This window comes from Colletotrichum higginsianum, chromosome 1, assembly GCF_001672515.1.
Source record: "Colletotrichum higginsianum IMI 349063 chromosome 1, whole genome shotgun sequence".
Classification (NCBI taxonomy): domain Eukaryota; kingdom Fungi; phylum Ascomycota; class Sordariomycetes; order Glomerellales; family Glomerellaceae; genus Colletotrichum; species Colletotrichum higginsianum.
The window spans coordinates 2,450,406-2,469,680 of record NC_030954.1 but is presented as its reverse complement, the minus strand read 5'-3'; the positions used below and the strand labels follow the sequence as shown (position 1 = coordinate 2,469,680).

Here is a 19,275-nt window from a genome sequence, read left to right as displayed (position 1 = left end):
TGGACCGCGGATCATAGCTGTCAAGCCACGCCTCACCCTCGCCCTGAGGATACCTAACTAAATACCGAGATTTGCAGCGACTTGACTGAACTGGGATGGTCTACCTAGGCCTAGGTAGGTGGATGACTGTTTGTGGACCCTTTCTTTGCCTTAGGGTTGACCTGAGATATAACAGCAGTACGATGGACATTGTCTTCCGCATCCATTAACATATGATGTGTATTGATGCCAAATAACTATTTTCAACTCTCTGTACAAAAAACAATCGGGTACCTTCTGGGTGGAAACTTTGGGCATGCCGCTGCGGTCTTCGAAAGCCCAGCCAATTCCTCAAAGGCACCAAAAGTCCGGAGCTTGCGGTGTGTGACGTCTTGTTGAGGGACAACTCAGAGAAAAGGAAGTTACCTACCCCACTAATACTTGGTTAGTGAGCCAGCTTCCATTGGTGAGAAAAGCCCCGCGTGCCAAGCCAAGTGAAAACTCCAACGTGGTTGGTGTATGGCTGGGAGGAGCTATAAACACTACTTGTACACCTTCAAAGTTTCCTGGCCTTTCCCGGACTAACCCTACCCCGATCCGACAGCTTGCAGCTTCCCATGGCCCGTGCACAGCGTCAAGCAACGTATTCCGTAAGCTTTTAGCTGGGGGTAGCTGTCTCAGGAGCCAGATCATCAATTCGGCAATGGAGTGAAAGTCCCAATTGCGCCTCAACAACCGCTCTTCTCCATCCTCGATTCTCATTGCCGGGAGCGCTCTGTCAATGAGCATCCTCCTCGAAGTTCCTACATCATGAGAGCCTTCGCCATTGCCGCCGGCCTTCTGAGCCTGCTCTCCCCGGTCATCGCAAGCTCCGATTCGAGTGCGGCAGACAAGGTGTCGGAAGTCAACCTGCCCACCAACTTCAAGCCGCCCCAGGTCTTCAAGAACGTCAACCTTGTCCACATCGTCTCTTTGGAGAAGAACTACGTCAAGGAGTCCATCAATGTCTTGATTGAGAACATTGACAAGCAACCTCAAGATGAATACTATCTACCCTTTACCCCCAATCAGATGTCGCGTATCGGAGGCTTCGAAACCAAGGACAGAAAGAACCCCGAAACTGGTCTGTTTGCCGTCGACGCCGTCGAGATCGAACCCCTGAGGTGTGTGAAGATCGATGCATCCTTGAGTTATGAAGGGCCATGTTGACATGCAAATAGTGAGACTCAGTACTTCAAGATCCGGCTCCCTACGCCCTTGAAGGCAGGCGGCCAGCAGACTCTGAGCATCTCCTACTACTTGCTCCGGGCCTACAATCCTCTCCCTGCGTCGATCGCCCAAGACGAGCAACAGTACCTCGCCTACGACTTCTCCGTGTACGCGCCATCGGCCTACGTCACCTCGAAGCAGAAGACCGAGGTCAAGTCCCACTCGTCCAACATTCCCGACTACACAAGGTTCCCCGGAAGCGGAGACATCAAGGAGTTCCCTCAGAAACAGGGAGCCAAGCTCGTCTACGGTCCCTTTGACGAAAAGCCCGCTGGCGCAGTTGCTGCTGCCCAGGTGCGGTTTGAGTTCACCAAGCCCGTCACGCATGTCGCCAGGCTCGACCGCGACATCGAAGTCAGCCACTGGGGTGGAAATGTGGCATTCGAGGAGCGATACGAGCTCTACCACCGCGGCGCGAACCTGTCCAAGCTTTTCAACCGAGTCAAGTGGGCGCAGGCGCAGTACTACAACCCCAACACGTACGCCCTCAAGGAATTGAAGTTCCCATTGAAGGTCGGAAGCGCCGATCCTTACTTTGTCGATGTCATCGGCAACGTCTCTACATCGAAGTTCCGCAGCAACAAACGTGAGGCTCTTTTGGAGATCAAGCCGCGCTACCCTATCTTCGGTGGCTGGAAGTACCCCTTCACCATTGGCTGGAACTCGGACGCCAAGAACTTCGTGCGTACTGTCGAGGCTGGCAAATACGTTATCAACGTCCCCTTCTTGGAGGGTCCCAAGCAGCCCGAGGGCGTCGAGTATGGCCAGGTCAACCTGCAGATCCTTCTGCCAGAGGGAGCAACGTAAGTAAAGTCGGACCCTAGGCTGCTCACATCTAACAATTCTGCGTAGAAATGTCAAGTTCTACACCAGCCTTCCCCAGTCCGCCATCACGGACACGGCCATCGGTGTCCACAAGACGTACCTCGACACTGTCGGTCGCACGTCTGTCACCATCAAGGCGAACAACCTAGTCGACGAGTTCCGTGACCGGGAAGTGATTGTTTCGTACGAGTACTCGGTGGTCTCGGCCCTGCGGAAGCCCATTGTCATCTTTAGCAGCACAGTTGTTCTGTTTGTCGCCGCGTGGCTCGTTGGAGGTCTGAACCCCAAGATCTCAAGCAAGAACTAGAGTGGGTAGGGTCTTTAGACAACGGGGTGGTGGCTTTCCTAGGTAGCATTGTACATGTATCATCAGACGGGCATCTAAAAGCAGAAAGCGGAACGGATGGCTTTAGAGAATTATGATTGGACTGCAAGATTGATCTCGATTTACAGTTGAATTGTTGGTGATCTTACGATATGCTGCATGTCAAGTTATGCTGATCATAGATATTGACTGACAGGATCCGAGATTATGGGTACATCTCTGGCCGAGGCGTACAGTATTAGGAAGCCCTCTCGAAGGCATCCCAGCCAATAGTTCCCAAAGTCTGTCGGGAGGATGCAGGCTGACGTCGTGGGCTGACGGAAAACGTGAGTGCGATGTGAGTGGACCAGATGAGAAGATCAGATCTTAACTCCCGTTTCTACAAGCGACAGCAACACGAGGTCATCAAGCTGGTCGATCCCATGAACTTGAGATCGTAGGCTGCGAGTAGGTCTGTGTAACATAATCCGCGGCTTTGCCTGGGGCCATCTGTCACTTCACGGCGGATTCGCTCGTTTCCTGCTCTTCTTTGGAGGGACGGCTGGCAACGTTGCAACGACCGATGACATGGGTTTTGCGGTGCTCAGGAGCCGAAACTTAAGGCAGCGAGGTATACTTGAAGAGACTTTTCTTTCGAAACGATACATAATCTGTGAGTAAAGCAAGCCACATCTCGCCAACTTTAGTATTTTTGGACCCTTTTCGCTGCCCGCGTTTGAATGCAAACAAAGACCAATTCCCTGAGAACCCTTCCCCGCTGTTGGAACAAGTCTTGCGGGCCAGAAGTCGAGGTGGGGAGACCCTGGCTTGAGAACCGCTCGACACGGCGGTCTAGACACGCTGGTCAGTGGTCTCGTTCTGGAACAAGGATGGCAGGCCCAATGCCAGCGTCCCGCATTGGAGCAAGGATCGGAACCAGGGCAGCTGCGTCGCCCACGCAGTGAGGCCATGAGAGCCTACTCAAGCGCAAAGAGCAGAAAGCTGAGCCACCCTTTCGACGTGATCCAGCCAACCAACCAGCTCTCGCGCGCGCAGGGTTTCGGTGAGGTCCGTCGTGCCGCTTTGCTCGCTTTGGTCTAATCATTCCGTCTGAAGGCTAGAGTGGGATGGATGGAGGGCGGGAAGGATGACTGATTGCATGGGTTCTTGAGAGCTTGAGACCCCTCCCCTGACACTATGCCTCTGCTGCTTGGTAACATGGAAGACAGAGGTCCAAGCCTCCCAGGACCCGGTGACAGAAATAAGATTGGAGATCATAAAAGGCAGCTTGTCGCCCACTACCTGTCCCTACTCCAGCCCGATATATTCATAGTCTTGAGGCTTAAGCAATAGAATATTCGCTGCATCGTCTAGCCACATCTACCGTCTACTTTCTACATACCTACCTTGTTGTCCGGCTATACAAACCTGACTAGCTCCGCCCGACTAATACCTGCCAACCAACCTTACCTACCTATCAAATAGCTCTTCTTCAACGGTTCTATTCAGGACGCCAACCACGTTACACGCGATCCTTGGTCCACGATCCTTGAAAATAGACGAGCGAACACCCACGTCCGCGGTCAAGATTCAACATGTGCTTTGGAACGAGCGGCCGCAAGTACTACTACCACGAGGAGGTAGTCCCGACTAGATACCACCACCACCACCACGGGCATCACCACCACGGACACCACCATCACCACGGCCACTCCCCGCGAGCGAGCTACACGAGCGTGAGGCGGTCCTACGTCGCCAGCAGCCCGCGCGTTAGCTACGTTGAGCCCGTGCTCTATGAGCGGACGAGCCGCACATACCGATGAAGGGCGGTCAAGCCAAGCATGTAAGGCCGTGGGGAAGCGGGAATCCAGAAGCGGGAATCGGGAACCATTCCACGCGGCTTCTGATTAGACGAGAAAGCGGCATGACGTTTCAGAGATAGGAGGTTGCGGAAAGACGATAAATGATAGACGAAAGAGAGAGGGGGAGCTGGGACGACGATGGAGAGGGGGTTAATCACCTCAACCGTGAAGCGACAGACAAAATAGCGACGGCGACGGCGTCGAACACTGGAGTTTGAAAGTATTTGTATGATTGTGGAATTTACTGGGCAAGCAAGATTGTAACGAAAAATGTTAATCTTCCGAATGCGATAGGCCCTATTCAAGCGTTTATCTTTCTGCAATGCGACTTCTTCTTCCTCTTCCTCTTCTTCTTCTTCTTCTTCTTCTTCTTCTTCTTTGTCTAGGTTCTTGCCTCATCTTTCAACTGCTGATGCATGCACTCGGACGCAGAACAAATGCGCATGTAAACTCTTCCTGCTGTAGTCTGTGTGTTTGCCCTACTGACCTGCACCTGACTCGAGAAGCTGTGTTTGTCAGCCTGGTTGACGACCGTGATGTCGGAAATCTTAAACATGTGCTGGCGGGTGTGTGCTGCTGTGCGAGGATTCAAGGAAACACTCAGCAGCTAGTCAAAAAGGAGGGGGGGGACAACACTTTTCCTAAAGTGACGCTTGGGAACCCAGTGTCGGCAGTGACGTCATGGCCTGACGCCTCCAACTCCAACTCCGTCGTCATCCTTAGCATCATCGTCACCACACCCCAAGAAAACGTTCTTTAGGGAAAGGTTGGGGTTAGATCGGGGAGCCACACATCCTGGTCTCCTCGGCATGCTTCGTTACTGTCGACTTGCTCTCTGAGTTGTACGCACCTTGCTGGCTCCCCCACAAGCAGATGGCCCTCGCACATCATAATACCGGCCGACTGGTTGCTCTTCCCAACCTGAAGAAGCCTAGAGCTAGAGCTACCCTTCCATCTTGCGTCTAGCTCCCCCCTTGTGATGTGTGGACTGCCGCCTGCCAGCAGCTCAATTATGACATGACTGTTTCACTCGATCTTTTCCTCCATCCCGACTGAGCCGCTGCCGTTTCCGCCTTTTGCCCTCCAGACCACAGACCCCAGACCTTCTTAAAGTCGGCTATTGACCCTTGTTCCACCGCGGCTGTTGCATCTTGCACTGCAACTTCCAATCGCCAGACGAACGGCATCCCATCCTGCCCCTCAATTGCTGCGTATCAAACCCGCAGTTGTGAATCACGCAGATACCCTCCTCGTCCGAGACCCAGCTTCCTAGACGCGCGCATCACGCCCCTACAGCGACAGGGTTCCCTCCTTCTCGCATTCACCGCGCACCGCAGCTCTTGCTTTAAATATTCCGCCGGCAACTTTCAGAAGGCGCAATCGAAGAACAGAGTGCCCCGTCATTGATACGTAATAATAGTCAATCGTCATCATGTAAGTGAGATATCCTCCTCATACATCACTGGCCAATGTCACCATCGCCAAGATGCTTCGCCTCTTCTCTCGCAGCCACGAGAAATGCGATGGTATCTCCAACGCCGATGTGCACACCACCATAGGCTACGACTTCGCCAAGGTGTCTTCCATGGCGACTCCCTCCACGTCTGGCAGACAACCGCGCAACCCTGCTCGAGCCACCGACTAACACCATCGCAGGAACCGTTCGCTCTCCATCAGATCGAATCACCGCCGTAATGGCTCGCAAAACGCCTCTACAAAGCGCACCGGATTTTCCTTCAACTCTCTCCGCGGCAACGTCCAGCCCGAGCTCTCGCGCAAGCTTTACCGCATCATCAAGAGCGAGAACAACCTCATCACAGCCCACGAGACGGCCGGTCGCGAGCGCATCTCCATCGCCACCCAGTTGTCCGAGTGGGGCGAGCAAACCAACGACGCCGCCGTATCTGACGTCTCGGACAAGGTCGGTGTAATCCTGAGCGAGCTCGGCGAGCAAGAGGATCAGTATGCACACTCCCTCGACGATGCTCGCGGTGTGCTGAAACACATCCGCAATACGGAGAAGAGCGTGCAGCCCAGCCGCGACGGCAAGGACAAGATTGCCGACGAAATTGCCAGGTTGAAGATGAAGGAACCCCAGAGTGCCAGGCTTGTTGTGCTCGAGCAGGAGCTTGTTCGGGCCGAGGCGGAGAACCTGGTGGCCGAAGCCCAGCTGACGAATATCGTGCGTGCTTCCGCCTTCTCTATCCACTAGCATTCATCTGCTGACAGCAATATCTTGTAGACTCGACAGAAGCTCAAGGAGGCTTACGAGGCCGAGTTTGCTGCTACCATCGAGCGGGCCGAAAAGCAGATTATCCTGGCCAAACATGGCCGACGACTCCTGCAACTCCTCGATGACTCTCCCGTCGTCCCAGGCGATATGCGTCCGGCTTATCACCATGCCCAACAGGCCCGGCAGATTCTCAACGACGCCGAGGACGACCTGCGCGACTGGCGCCCAGAACAGGATGACTACATCGTTGACACATCCGACTCTGTTTCTAACACTAAGGGAAAGCAGAATCTGGTACGCGACGACGACGCTGACATCGTTGCGGGTTCAGTGCCTGGGAACAGGACGGTTCAGGAGAATGACGATGTTAGCATTGTAAGCAACGGAACGAGACAGAGCGAGGCGATGGCGACTCATTAGACTGCAAAAGGAGGTGTTTATGCACGTGCTGTTCGGTTGGTCTCGGGGATATCGAAAGTGATGGTTGGACTTGAAGACACCCTTCTTATGCTTATGTGTAATACCATTCTTACGGTCTCGTTTTTTATGAATTTCATGACAATACCACAGCTTAGCAATTTCGTTTTACCTAACCCACTCATCAAATACCAATTCAAACCAGGGTGAAGGGACTCATCGAATCGAGATGGCTGTTTCAAACCTCCCGTCGTGAATGTCATTGGGTGGATGGCGTAGCTCAAGTTTGATAGGCAGCCACAGGCAGGAAGGTAACCGACCCCGCTTTCCGAAGCAGTCAGTATAAGTGCGTTGTCGTCCACCGCCAGGATTCCCATACCTAGCTCAGCAACCTGCTTCATGGTTGCATATAACTGGGTTGTTATTAGTTAACTAACGACCAGTCATCATGGCTCGCTGGTCGAACATCGACATCACGACATGTGATCACCAACTCGAGTGTCCGCTTTTCAGCGTTATCCCCGGTGAGATCCGCAACGAGATATTTGCGCTCGCCCTCATCCAATATGAAGACGACAAGTCCGCGTACCCTGAGGAATCGTACTGGTACAGACCGGGGTTCAGGGGGCCGAGGAGGAGCAGCAGCGCGCTCCTCCGGACATGCAAGCTGGCATACGAGGAGGGCCAGACGGTCTTTCTAAGGGAACTGGAGTTTGGGTTCTGGTTCGGTAAGTACACAAACCAAGGGGCAGAGACACGGACGTATCGTCCATGAACGCGCAGGAACCCCGGGGGCCAGGCAAGCCCCGTCAACCACTAACGAACGCAGACCGCGGTCCGGAGGGCCGGACGGGCAACGAAAGCTGCGAGCGCTTCTTCAACCGGCTCACGATGCGGCAGTCGTGCCAACTCCGACGGGTCCGCCTGTTCACGCAGATGTTCTGGCTCGAGCAGGGTCACAACATCCAGCGGATCTTCATGCAACCGCGATTCCGGCCCGAGACGCTGACGGTCACGGTGCGGTACTCGGACTGGTGGCACTGGGAGGAGGACAAGCCGCTGCGCATGGCGGAGGACTGGCTGCGCGGGTTCCGCGGACCGGCCGGGCTGCGGGAGTTGAGGGTGGAGTACGAGACGCTGGCGCGGAAGAAGGACGAGATGATGAAGATCGTGAAGAGGAACAAGGGTTGGAAGCTGGCTGTAGGGAAGAAGGGGATGGGCGGGGTCGAGACGGAGGGAGGGTACCTGAGCGCCGAGGGGACGAAGCTGGGGGAGTGGCGGTGGAGAGGCACGAGCAAGCTGGGGGGCAGGGAGTGGGCGCACCACGGGGAGGGGGATACGGTCGAGTACGTGGTCGTGACGGATACGTGGAGGTTCGTGGAGGGGATCATGCCCAAGGAGGACGAGGCGAGGCGCGACGAGAGGCGTGCCCTCTTTCCGTTGCTGCCCCATCGTCTCTACGGCAACGGACTGCAACCACCGTTGTTCTTGATGTAGAACGTGTGCGGACGGTTCAGTTCACTGATGGTGGGCTTCGTAGGGGCCCGATAGACGTGACGTAGGTAGGGTAGTCGGTTGGCGGTTTTTGAATATTCAAATTTAGAATGGTCCGATTCTTCTTTTTGCTGGGGTGGGGGTATCAAAAAGCATGGATGGAAAGAGATGCGATTCGATAGGTTGGTCAAGTCAACTGACAATTGCCTTGCTGACCTTTTCGGGATTCTTGTTACATTGAAGTATCTCATGTTCCCTGCCACACAACAAGCGGCGCTGGCCATAACCACCAGGCTTTGGTTCTCGCTTGTCCCATGGCGGCAACAGTCATCTACGACTCTAAATGTTGTTCCCCCGAATGTTTTTGTGTTCCCTCCTTCTAATGCACATAAGAGAGGATGGGCTCGCTCCGTCATCCTGCCGTTGCGCATCGTCGCAGCCACGTAGGATAGCCTCCCAGCAAAAAAGGGGGAAAGTAACACGTTGGTTTTTCGGGATCTCAAGCAAAAGGATCAGTCTCCGTCGACTTGCCCTAAACATTCATCAGGTTCCTTATCGGAATCTGGACACAACGGTCAAGTCGCATCCCGCACTGAGAAGCAGGTCAGCCAGCAACGGCCCGCCTGGCTTCGTCGGATGTTTCTGCCTGGCACCTCACGACATGTCCGCTCTGCGAGTTCGTCCCTTGGTCAAATATGGCTTCTGGTATTCATAAGCTACCCCCCTCCAGGCGGAGTCATTTTAGAGGCTTCCATCCCGACGTAGCTGCAGAAAGCCCTGTCTTCAATACGGTGTTCATCCTCTCAAACCCCTCTAGTCAGTCCCTCTTCAAACCTTTACAGCGTCTCCCTGCTGACTCCTAGTCACAGCCCCAAACTCAAATCATCCGAGACAGGATGAAGATGGCAGAAGATACGACGCCAGCCTGCGGCTCGTTCATCGCCCAGAAGAAAGTTGTCGGCATGGATGGCCAGTCCATTAGAAGACGAGAAAGAAAGGAGGCCGGACGAAAGTCGAAAACCCGCAATGCCAGTCCTGTAACGCAAAGAAATAAAACCAGGAAAAACAAAACATCCCAACAAAATCTTGACCTCGGTCATTATACAGCCCTGAATTGCTCCTCGTCATGGTGAGAAAAAAAGAAGTGGCTCTCACTGTATGCCCGAAACTCCTACGAAGCTGTCCCCTAGTGATTCTGTCTTTTTCATGCCCCAAACAAACGTTCAATGAAGGTGCGAGGGGAAGGCAGGGATTATGCTTCCGAGGCGCATCCCCATCAGAAACTCAAAGCAACGCCGCGTCGATGAATCTCTAACTGGATTAGTCTTTAATAGCAGCCTGATATCGGTGACAAGCTGTCGATGCTCCTGTGCATGCACGCAAAATGCTCGTGTTTTTTTGTCGCACTGCTCCTTCGTTCTGCTCATACGCCGCTCCAACCGTCCTTGGTCGGCTGGTACGCCTTGTATCCTGGGTAGGTGCCGCCACTGCTTTGTGGGGGTCGCTGTTCCTCCTCTTCTTCAATGTGCTGTTGGACGCCACCACTTGGGCTGCGGTTGTAGTTGTACTGTTGCGGACGGCTGTTACCACTGAAGTCGAAGCCGCCGTTGTTCCGGAGATCCGGAGACGGGAGTTCAGCGATGTAGCTAGGCTGGGGCGCGAGAGGGCGGGTTGATTCGGAAGAGTATTGACGCGCGCCTCCTCCGTATTGCGGGCGGCCGTAGTTATCGTTGAGGTACTGATCTTGCTGGTCATAGCCGTAGTCGTTTTGGGGCGCAGGCGAGCGTCGGTAGTCAGCAGGAGGAGCCGAAGGCCCGCGGTAGTCGTTCTGGGGACCAGGCGAGCGACGGAAACCAGGCGGCGCGGGGCTAGGTCCATTACGAGGTGGTGCCGTGAAACTTCGGGGGACGGGAGCCGGACTGGGGCCGGCACGCGGAGGGCGCCCCATGCCGTATCCTCCCTGTTCATAGTCCCCGTACCCTTGGTCAAACTCTTGCTGAGGTGGAGGGTAGGTTTGACCCCTCTGCGGGCCGTATCCGTTGTTGTTGTTGAGTTCCCGGTGCGGAGTCCGCCTACCCTGAGCCATCGCCATGCCTCCGGCAGCCATAGCCCCGGTGCCGTAAGCTTGGTCCACTCCGAAAGGCGAAGTTGACTGTCCGTATGCACCGTCATTGTAGCCGCCGGGGCCCTGAACACCCGTCGTGTAAGGGTTCGCAGGTTGGTTGGCGTTGGCGAAGTAGCCGCTGGAACCTGCCTGAGCATTTTGACCATAAGGACTCCTGTCTCCTGGCATTGGGCTGTTTGGGTGCGACATGGCGTTAGGTGCCATAAGAGGCATGTTTTGGGCGTTGGAGTTGGGTGATGTCGCAGGCTTCATCTGCTCAAGTTCCACCTCTTCCGTAAGTGCGACCTTCTTGGAGCCCGCACCCTCCCAGCTGGGCATCGCCGGCAGCGCATCTGCGTCCGCCGGGTTGGCGCCCGACTTGCTGACTTCGAATTCGGCATACTGTGGCGGAGCTGCAGCTCCACTAGCTGTAGGGGCCGGCGCAGTCGAATGTGCCACATGCGTAGGCGCGGTGTTGTAAAAGGGAGCCATGGGGGCCTGAGACTTGTATCCCTGATTCGTCGGCGGTCCATATGGGTCGTCGTCGAGGTGCTTATGAGGCGTCCCTTTCGGGGTATCGCAGCAGCCGCAGCAGTTACCGCAGCACTTCAGGCAGTAGCAGCATTGACAACAGCACGATAAGCCGCAGCAGGCGCACCGGATGATACACCATACGATGGAGAAGATGATCAACCCGCCGAAAATCATGACTCCGATAACGGGCCACCTGGGGATGTCAGTAACGTAATATCCAGGCGATGCTGCAGTTATACCTACTTGCAGTAAGTGACAGCCATGCAGTTGTCCCAGCTCGACAGGGCCGTCTTCACATCGTTGATCTGGTTTCCAGCATTGTTGACCGTGTCTGTGATCCCGCGGGTCTCGATATTCGCGGCGATGCTCGACGCCACTGAGCCCCAAACTCCTCCCCGAAGGCTCCTCGCCATGGCGACATCAATCGTAGGCATCTTGAATGTGGGTGTGCGACTTTCTCTCCCTCGACAACGAATGTGCTTCTCTCCGGTAGGGTACCTGCAAGTAAGGTATATCGAGGTCGATTGATTGAGCTACGGAACAGTTGCGAAGCTATGGCTTCATCATCTCATGCGCTCTATGTTCCTCGTTGTTGTTCGATCGGCCTGGGAGGTGAGCTTTGGGTTGTTTTGGGGCAAGACGAGCCGCTTGCGAAACTGGGTATCGAGTAACGCAGATGTAACGACCAGATTCGCTCAAAAAGAAGGGAGAATGGAACACGGAATACCAAAGGCGTAAACGAAAGTTGGTGGTCGCGAACGAAAGTCGAGCCTCACCGACGACGGAGAGAAATCGAGTTGAGAAGCGACTGTGCCGTCCGTAAAGAGGAAAGAAAGAGTTGTTCGCAACAGCCGGAGGGCAAAGCGTTCGGTCCCTGGCTTGTGCTGGGCGCGGTTCAACGAGTGGTAGGGTAAGGCCGGCGAACGACAGCAGCGGAGGATGCAAAGCCCTTTGGTTGTTCGTCTCAAAATACCGCTGAAACTGGGCGGTGCAAGTCAGCAACTACGAACGGGATCAACCCGAAAATAGGCGATCCGTAGCCGACAAATTGTGTGTGTTGGTGTTATTGCTCAATGACGCGAAAAGGGGGGGCCAGGCTCGGTGTACTGCTGTCGAGAGACACGGTTAACCCGGGTTGGATGGAGGCTGAGGAGGGGCCTTTTCGTGAGACGTGCTGGGGATAACAACGCCAGAAGTGGCGGCGAGGCGGAGTACGAGAAAAGGAATGACTATGTTGCGATTCGGCTTGTCTCTGTCTTTTCCGGATGCGAAGTGAATGGGAGGCACGAGGGAGTACGGTCAAACAGCCTCGGGAATGACGGGCGAGCTGGGATGAGATGAGCCCGGGTGGCAGTAAGGGAAAAGGAGCGAAGCGGCACAGGACGGCTACCTGGCGGCGGGTTTGTCGGAGGGATGTGCACGTCGGAGGGAGGCTGCCAAAGGGAAGAGATTGACGAGAGGCCGCCGTAGATGGGACGAATAGGTCTCCCTCGACCAAATGCCAGAAGATCAAAAGTGGACAGCACGGGAAAGAAAGCAAAAAAAAGATTGTGATGTGAGGTGTGGAAAAGAAAGAAGGGAACGAGGAAGGGATTGGCGCGATGGCACACACACAGATAGGTTGCTTCCTGCCAAGAACCCAGTAAACTGCAGTGGGCGAGGGACGCAGAGTTGACACTGGGGGTGATAAAGAGGGAAGCAAGCAGGGAACCACCAAGCGACCCGGCGGCGTCAAATCACAACAGAAAGAAACACCAGTCGTCCCTAATAGCACCTAGGCAATAGCAATAATGCACGGCACCAAGAGCGCCGAAGAGAGAGCGAGCGCGTCCCTGAGCACAGCCCGTGTCAGAGGGGGGGATTTTTCGGAGGGAAATTTGGATTGCGATCGAGCGCCATGCCGCCCTAGCGGACGAGATCCCTGCTCAGACGAACCCAGGTGGGGGTCGCGCTGCTGCTAAGCCTGCTGCTCACTTGCTGGCGTTCCTTCGCATTCTCTTTCCGCAGCGGGCCCCGTTGATCTAGGTAGTAAAGATGAGCCTGAATATCCCCCTCTCGCAGAAATGGAAAAGAAAACCAAACCCCCAACAAAGCTTCCCAAACGGCCGTCTGGCAAAAAGTCGTCCACCCCTGCTATCGCTTTATTGCCGTGAACGGTCTACCCCGTGACCCAGGGGGAGAAGGGCCCGACATGATTGGCTTCGCCGACCGTCATTTAACACTCTACACCGATGGTCTGTTGCATTCATTCCTTTCCACCCCCCCTTCCCCCTTCCCCCACACCCCCTTTGTTCCGCACTGTCGTATCGAAAACGAGCACCACTGCAGTGCAGCCGCGGTATGCAGATGCCGACAAGGTGAAACCTAGCGTCTTGCAGGCCTTAGGCACTTGCGCTGTCTTGGTACCAACCAGAGCACCTGGGAGCGAGAAGCTGCACACATGACATCGTGATTGAACCTGTTCAGCCACTCTCTTGCGCCGTATCAAGCCACACCACCTGACACCTTTGGAACAGAGAGTCGCATGGTTACGTGAGTGACTCGGCCGAGATGAATGAAAGACTCGACAGCACACTCGACCACTGCCTCCAGGAACCGAGGCCAACAGGCAGTTATTCGCTTGGACTCGCCGAATCGCAGGGCTGAATGAACCAATGCGTCGAGACCCTCACTAGCCCTTCACAGTGGCCGAAGCGGCACGATGCCACCGGCGCCGCCTCGAACAATGCCCCGTGGTAGGATATTGCTCGACCCCCCTCGCTGATATCCTAGTCGAGAGCGGGAGGCCCCGGGATGTCGCAGCCGGAAGAAGCTCCAGGCACGGCCTCTCACGTGTTCCAGAAATGGCGTGCCGGGGAATAAATTAATTCGCGGACACGGCGGTCCACCGAGGCCGGCCATCTGATGTTGGCTGGGGAGCGGGCCTGCTGGTACGCCGATTATGATCCCGAGTGCACCGATACAGGGATAACATTGAGTCTTCGCGTAGCCGCTATCTGAGCAAGAATCCACGATGAATGCATTCCAAAACCAGATGCTGCTCGCCATAAAACTCATCATGAGACCCTCCCAGGCCATGCCCTTAAGGTAACAGACGGTCTCCCCGGACATCAACTTCACATGCGCCAGGGCTTTGACGCGTCACAGAGGCGCAGATCAAATTTGGTATCAATACAGAGTACTGTCATGCTGTGCTATAAACTCGTGTCTTGGGTCACCAAGGGCTCACTCCCGACCCTGGCGTCGGGCCAACTCCCGATTATCATTGTACGCGTTGGCTGTTGTTCCTGTTATTCCTCCGCGCAGGCCTCGCCGTTCGATACATGTATGGGTGATCCAGACTCCATCCAAAGAAAACCGCCAACGCCAATCCGGGTTTTCGCAATCAATCAAGGTATCATGTTGGTGTCGCAAGCCACTCCCGTCTCAGAATAATCGCATTCTCATCGGCCAGCATATCGTCTCGTCATCGCCGTCTCGGTCATACCAAACGCGCCTCACTTTCCAGGCGGCGGGCCTGCGGGCGGCGAATAAACGTCGCGCTGATACGAGTTCTGCGGTTGCTGCAGTTGGATGCCCTCGTTGTGGCCGCCGTAGTACCCGTCATTAGGGTTGAATGTGGTGCCGGTGTACTGGGGGTGCTGCTGGGCCTGTCCGTAAGCCGGCGGCGGGGCAGGGTAGGATCCGTCGGCGCCCTGCTGGGGGTAGCCGGCGTAGCCCTGCTGCTGGCCGTTGTACTGTTGGTTGTAGGCGTACGTGCCCTGCTGGTTGTGCTTATTGCCGCCCATCCAGCCCGTGCCGTAGAGGGGTTGGACACCACGTCTCTTGCGACGGCGAGCGTTCATGCACCTATTTGAGGAGGGATGGTCAGTCTTGGACTATAATGATGGGGGCGGCGAGTAAAAAACAGGAAGTAACACTAGGGTAGGTAGGTCTTACATCAACAAGAAGATGAGCGTGATGCCGACGACGACGGCAGCGAGAACCCATCGTCCCCACCAGTACCACGCACCGCGTTGATAGCAAGCTCCATTCCTGTAATATTCTCCTGAGCGGCAGGTCGCATATTGTCTGTAACATTGATGTCAGCACTGGGACGAGCCTCGCGGAACGGGTATAGATGCAGCTTGGTTGGTAGCAGCCACCAAGCAATCTAAGAATCGGTCGGAGCGGGTGCTTACCTCTTGTCAAGAGACTGGGGAAATTCGAAGGCCGCCATACTTGACGGCAACCGATGTGTTTATATATGTGTTTGAGTAGTGAGTCGGACTTTGCGACACGTGCTGTCGGAGTGCCGATGAGAGGGCTTTCGCAGATCGAAGTGGTAGTAGGTTCAATGAGCAAGGGAGATTGCGGTAAAGAGACCAGTATCCGTATGCGATGAGGCAGAGGAAAGCTGTCTGAGGAGGGGAAGCTTGGCTCCGCTGATGTTTTGTCCGTGCTTGATGCAAAAAAGGCAATACGAGTAGTCGCTTCTTTTTCGTGGCGTTGCTATGCTTTCTCAGACAGCGTTTGGGAGGCAGGGGACCGGGTGATGATTAATGACGTGATGCTCTCGGCGTGGGCGACGTCCGAGTTGGGAAGCACCTCGGTGGAACGGGAAAAATTAAGGCAGAATGGTGGTGGACAATGGTGCGAAGCAGGCGGCAGGCAGCCTGTTTAGAATGCAGTGTGGTGGTGGGCTGCCGATGTAAGAGGCAATCAGATAGAGATTGTTTCCCTTCCAGTGTTTGATTAGGTGCAAGGTTGATAATTCCAGGACAGTGGTGTAGAAAAAATCGGACGGGGACTGAAGGGTGGGAAGAGGACGGAGCCAGAGGGACCAAGTTATATTTTTGCCGGGTTCAATGAAGAAAGCCAAGCAAATCCGTCGCCAGACAAAGGCGCAAAAGCTACGTCTTGGAGGCTGGGCAGAGTCACTTGGCCCCTCGATTGCGCGGCCCTCCCTCTTTGCCCAGACTCGGTGACTGGAAGATTCGTTCGGGGCGCGGTGGTGGATGCTCACACCATTGTCCCTTTTTGTCATTGTCTGCGAACCAAAACCCGCTATGGCGAATCACACACGCACACACTCACACACTCACTCTCTCTCTGTATTGTCCGCACAGTCATTTGCGTTGCTGTCGTGCCCTTTTTTCTCTTTTTTTTTTTTTTTTTTTTTTTTTTTTTTTTTTTTTGCCCTTTTCCCCAAAGCATACATCCGTTTGGGCCCTGGTTAAACACACGACCATTCAACACCAAGACCTCATCGCCCAGCCAGAGTCCAAGAACCCCAAGATACCGAGAATGTAAGGTACCTACCTACCTACCTACATCCGGTACGCATCAGGGTCCAGTCTGCCCAGCCGAACCATCCCAACCAACCAGACAATAGTTCCTACGGGAGTCCGGCATCTTGTTCACAGTGGCTGTGTTCACCTCTTCGCCAACCACAGACACTGTTGCCTGGCCTCTCACTCCTCGCAAACAAATCGCAAAGCCCCGCGCGCTGGACCATGGGCAGCCAATCCGAAGCCCTCGCACCACCTCCGGGCACCTGACATCACCGGCACGGGCGAGGCTTGGCCGCCTCCATTCCACTTGCCGACCCTGGTCTATCGACGTATCCGCTCCCGGGGGTTCCTCGTCCACCCGTGGCGCGGTCGCGACAGTGTGACCGCTTCCGAACGCAAATGGACCACTGGGCTAGAGGCGATTTATTTGAGAGTCCCTCGCCAGCTCGCCAAGCAAACTGGGCGAGGTGGGCTCGACAAGCTTATCAAAGCATCCCACGAATCGTTTCTCTTTTTCTTGTTTGTTTCTGCTGTAGTAGTAGTAGTGTAGATATACTGCCTGGTGTTAGTGGTAATCCGCACTGCAGGACCTCCCCCGGCTGCCTCCGACTCGTTTGTTTCGCCGCTTCCGGAGGGGACGATGCAGGTGACCGACGGCGACATATCGGGGCCGGTCCGGAAGAGGAGTAAGGTCTGGACGCACCCTGTCTTAAGACCAGAACACGATGAAATCTTTCCGGACGATGCCACTATGACGCCGTTCAGGCTGTGGTTCCACCTCGGACTTCCACAACTCCCATGGAATCCCACCGCGAAATTGGAAAACCCCTTCTTGGTGGTTCGCCTGCCTACTTTGAGCTCGCGCGTAGACACACTGCAACGCTGACCAGGCTGTCAGGCGAACCTTTGATGAACAAAAAATAAAAACTGGGCGATTTCGCGACCCGCGAGTCCCGGCCGCTGTTGAAAAGAGTTGGAGCTGATGCTGATGCGGCCCCCTCCCCTCCACTCCGCCCATGGCCGACCCCCACCCACTAGGGCCGCTGGTCCACCCCCCGCTGCAGGCGCTGCGAGCAGACGTTCTAGTGTATCGAGTTGCCATGCAGAAGGACCATTTCGATGACAATTCTAACTCAGGAGCAGACAGCTTGCTTGACTGAAAACCCACCTTTGCTGTGCTCACGAAATTAATTTCCGTTCAACCTGCTGCGGTATACGGTCTAGACGCTGTAGTACAGACGGGCGCAACTTGGCGGACTAGCAAATACCCCCTCATTGTCATCCAACAGAGCAGTTCGAACCGGCCCGTCCAACTGCTTGACTTGCCGCCAAGGCTGATACTAAACACCTAGGCGCAATTTTGATCGTTTCTCCCGTCAGACGCGGCGCGGTTGGGTTAATCTCAAACTCCGCCCCATTGGTTGGCACCCCGGGACCTTACCGGGTTTGGCACTCCTGTGCCTGGTCTTCACCACGCCCATCCGTGCTGTACTTGGGTCCTGGCACTGTAATCAACAATGCCTCTGAGCCACCAGCATAGACTGACTGCCGCCACCGCGTTCCGTGTTCATGTGATACAGCACATCGACCTTGTTGGTAGTGTAACTCCAAAAGTTTGAGGTAGTCTCTGGAAGTTAGAAGATGAAGTCTCTCTGGATACACGAACTATGCGCTGATCAGCATCGAGGTTATGATCTCAGCAAGTGCTGTGGAACACAACCAGTTGCTGAATGGTCCAAATCCTCGGATGTGACCGTCGCGCTTTTCATCTATCGCCCCAAGACCTTTTCCAATCCCCGAATAACCAGATGAAGGGCCGAAAAACACTGTCCGATGATCCCGGGGTCGCCGTATCCCAAAGTGCCTGCTAACCGGCCCATAAAAAGCAAAACCATATGTCCAGCATCTAACTGAATACCCATGACCCGCAACACCGATTCGTCGTGAATTTTAAAAAACCATTGTGTCGGATCTCCCCGGAGCCAAAAACAAGCCGTGTCGTCCCAGAACGCCATACCGTCGCTAATATGGAAAAAGCAGTCGTATGCTTGCTTGCTCAGGTCTTACCTGGGAAATGTAAACCGAGAGGTAATCTTCTCCGGCTCCTTCTTGCCCGGAGCCGTCTGCTGCTGCTGCTGCTGCTGTTGTCGCGCTGCGAGGTCGGCAATCTTCTCGCGCGCCTTCATGAGGCTGCTGTTATCTTGCTGCTTCAGCTTCGCTCGAATTTCATACAACGCCATCAGCGTCGAGGCTCGGTCCAGATCGTCTTCGCCCTGTTTGGTAATCGCGTGTCAGCACTCTGTGCTCTTGCAAATTGCTGTTACTGGGGCCATGTTTCGTACTTCTGAATCTCGCTTCGGGGTGCCCGGGATGGATCCTTGGGCTGAATTGGAACGCGACAAGACGGGCGGGCTAATCATCATGCGACGGCCGAACTTGTCGATGCGAACGGGGGAGGCTGTGCCTGTGCCGGGCCGCGAGGTCTGCGAGCTGTGAGCGCGGCGGAGTTCATCGGTGGGACGCTTCGGCAGTCCGGCGGCAGCAGGATTGGTGGCGGTCTTTTCGACTGTCTCGATGGCCTTGTTTGCCGTGACGAGGGCTGCAGCAGCGTTTGGTTCCTGAGATTGGAGAAATGAGATCGTCAGCTTCCTGTAGGTAGGGCATATCGAGTTTTTTTTTATAAACTTCATTGCGGATCTCTCCTGGCCGACTCCCATAGCCCCCTGCGATTGCCAGAGCGCAACGCGGGGGAGTTATATGGGCAAGTAAGAGGATGCGACCAGGAGGAGAGAGTGCAACAAAGCAAGGCAGATAGGTAAATGGGGGCAACAAACCGTCGCATTGAGGCTGCTCAGGTCAGCAAGCATTTGCGCCAGCTGGAGGCTCTCCATGGTGTTGATTGCAGCGTGTGTGCAGAATCTCCTTGGTGGTTGTCGCGTGCGTGGGATAGAGAAGTTGGTAATTAGACGTTAGACAATGCG

At 55.0% G+C, this 19,275-nt stretch overlaps 7 protein-coding genes across 7 annotated transcripts; 4 read left to right on the top strand and 3 right to left on the bottom strand.

Annotated features, from left to right (window-relative positions):
* Positions 1 to 789: 789 nt before the first annotated feature.
* Positions 790 to 2,380, top strand: CH63R_00760 (Dolichyl-diphosphooligosaccharide--protein glycosyltransferase subunit 1; the record flags this gene model as incomplete). The annotated part of the gene is made up of 3 exons (XM_018295735.1): positions 790 to 1,142; positions 1,200 to 2,051; positions 2,101 to 2,380. The coding sequence occupies 3 exons, from the start codon at positions 790 to 792 to the stop codon at positions 2,378 to 2,380; spliced, it is 1,485 nt and encodes a 494-aa protein (XP_018164097.1).
* Positions 2,381 to 3,972: 1,592 nt separating this feature from the next.
* Positions 3,973 to 4,200, top strand: CH63R_00759 (Sphingolipid long chain base-responsive protein LSP1; the record flags this gene model as incomplete). The annotated part of the gene is made up of 1 exon (XM_018295734.1): positions 3,973 to 4,200. The coding sequence occupies one exon, from the start codon at positions 3,973 to 3,975 to the stop codon at positions 4,198 to 4,200; it is 228 nt and encodes a 75-aa protein (XP_018164096.1).
* Positions 4,201 to 5,725: 1,525 nt separating this feature from the next.
* Positions 5,726 to 6,892, top strand: CH63R_00758 (Sphingolipid long chain base-responsive protein LSP1; the record flags this gene model as incomplete). Its single annotated transcript, XM_018295733.1, has 3 exons — positions 5,726 to 5,841; positions 5,896 to 6,421; positions 6,482 to 6,892. The coding sequence occupies 3 exons, from the start codon at positions 5,726 to 5,728 to the stop codon at positions 6,890 to 6,892; spliced, it is 1,053 nt and encodes a 350-aa protein (XP_018164095.1).
* A 445-nt stretch (positions 6,893 to 7,337) lies between these two features.
* CH63R_00757 (uncharacterized protein) lies at positions 7,338 to 8,386 on the top strand (the record flags this gene model as incomplete). Its single annotated transcript, XM_018295732.1, has 2 exons — positions 7,338 to 7,617; positions 7,719 to 8,386. 2 exons carry the CDS (start codon positions 7,338 to 7,340, stop codon positions 8,384 to 8,386), a joined length of 948 nt encoding a protein of 315 aa, XP_018164094.1.
* Positions 8,387 to 9,806: 1,420 nt separating this feature from the next.
* Positions 9,807 to 11,455, bottom strand: CH63R_00756 (Fibroin-3 related protein; the record flags this gene model as incomplete). Its single annotated transcript, XM_018295731.1, has 2 exons — positions 9,807 to 11,214; positions 11,265 to 11,455. The coding sequence occupies 2 exons, from the start codon at positions 11,453 to 11,455 to the stop codon at positions 9,807 to 9,809; spliced, it is 1,599 nt and encodes a 532-aa protein (XP_018164093.1).
* A 3,063-nt stretch (positions 11,456 to 14,518) lies between these two features.
* Positions 14,519 to 15,240, bottom strand: CH63R_00755 (uncharacterized protein; the record flags this gene model as incomplete). Its single annotated transcript, XM_018295730.1, has 3 exons — positions 14,519 to 14,870; positions 14,961 to 15,056; positions 15,203 to 15,240. 3 exons carry the CDS (start codon positions 15,238 to 15,240, stop codon positions 14,519 to 14,521), a joined length of 486 nt encoding a protein of 161 aa, XP_018164092.1.
* Positions 15,241 to 18,357: 3,117 nt separating this feature from the next.
* On the bottom strand, positions 18,358 to 19,185 carry CH63R_00754 (uncharacterized protein; the record flags this gene model as incomplete). Its single annotated transcript, XM_018295729.1, has 3 exons — positions 18,358 to 18,567; positions 18,637 to 19,017; positions 19,129 to 19,185. The coding sequence occupies 3 exons, from the start codon at positions 19,183 to 19,185 to the stop codon at positions 18,358 to 18,360; spliced, it is 648 nt and encodes a 215-aa protein (XP_018164091.1).
* Positions 19,186 to 19,275: the final 90 nt, after the last annotated feature.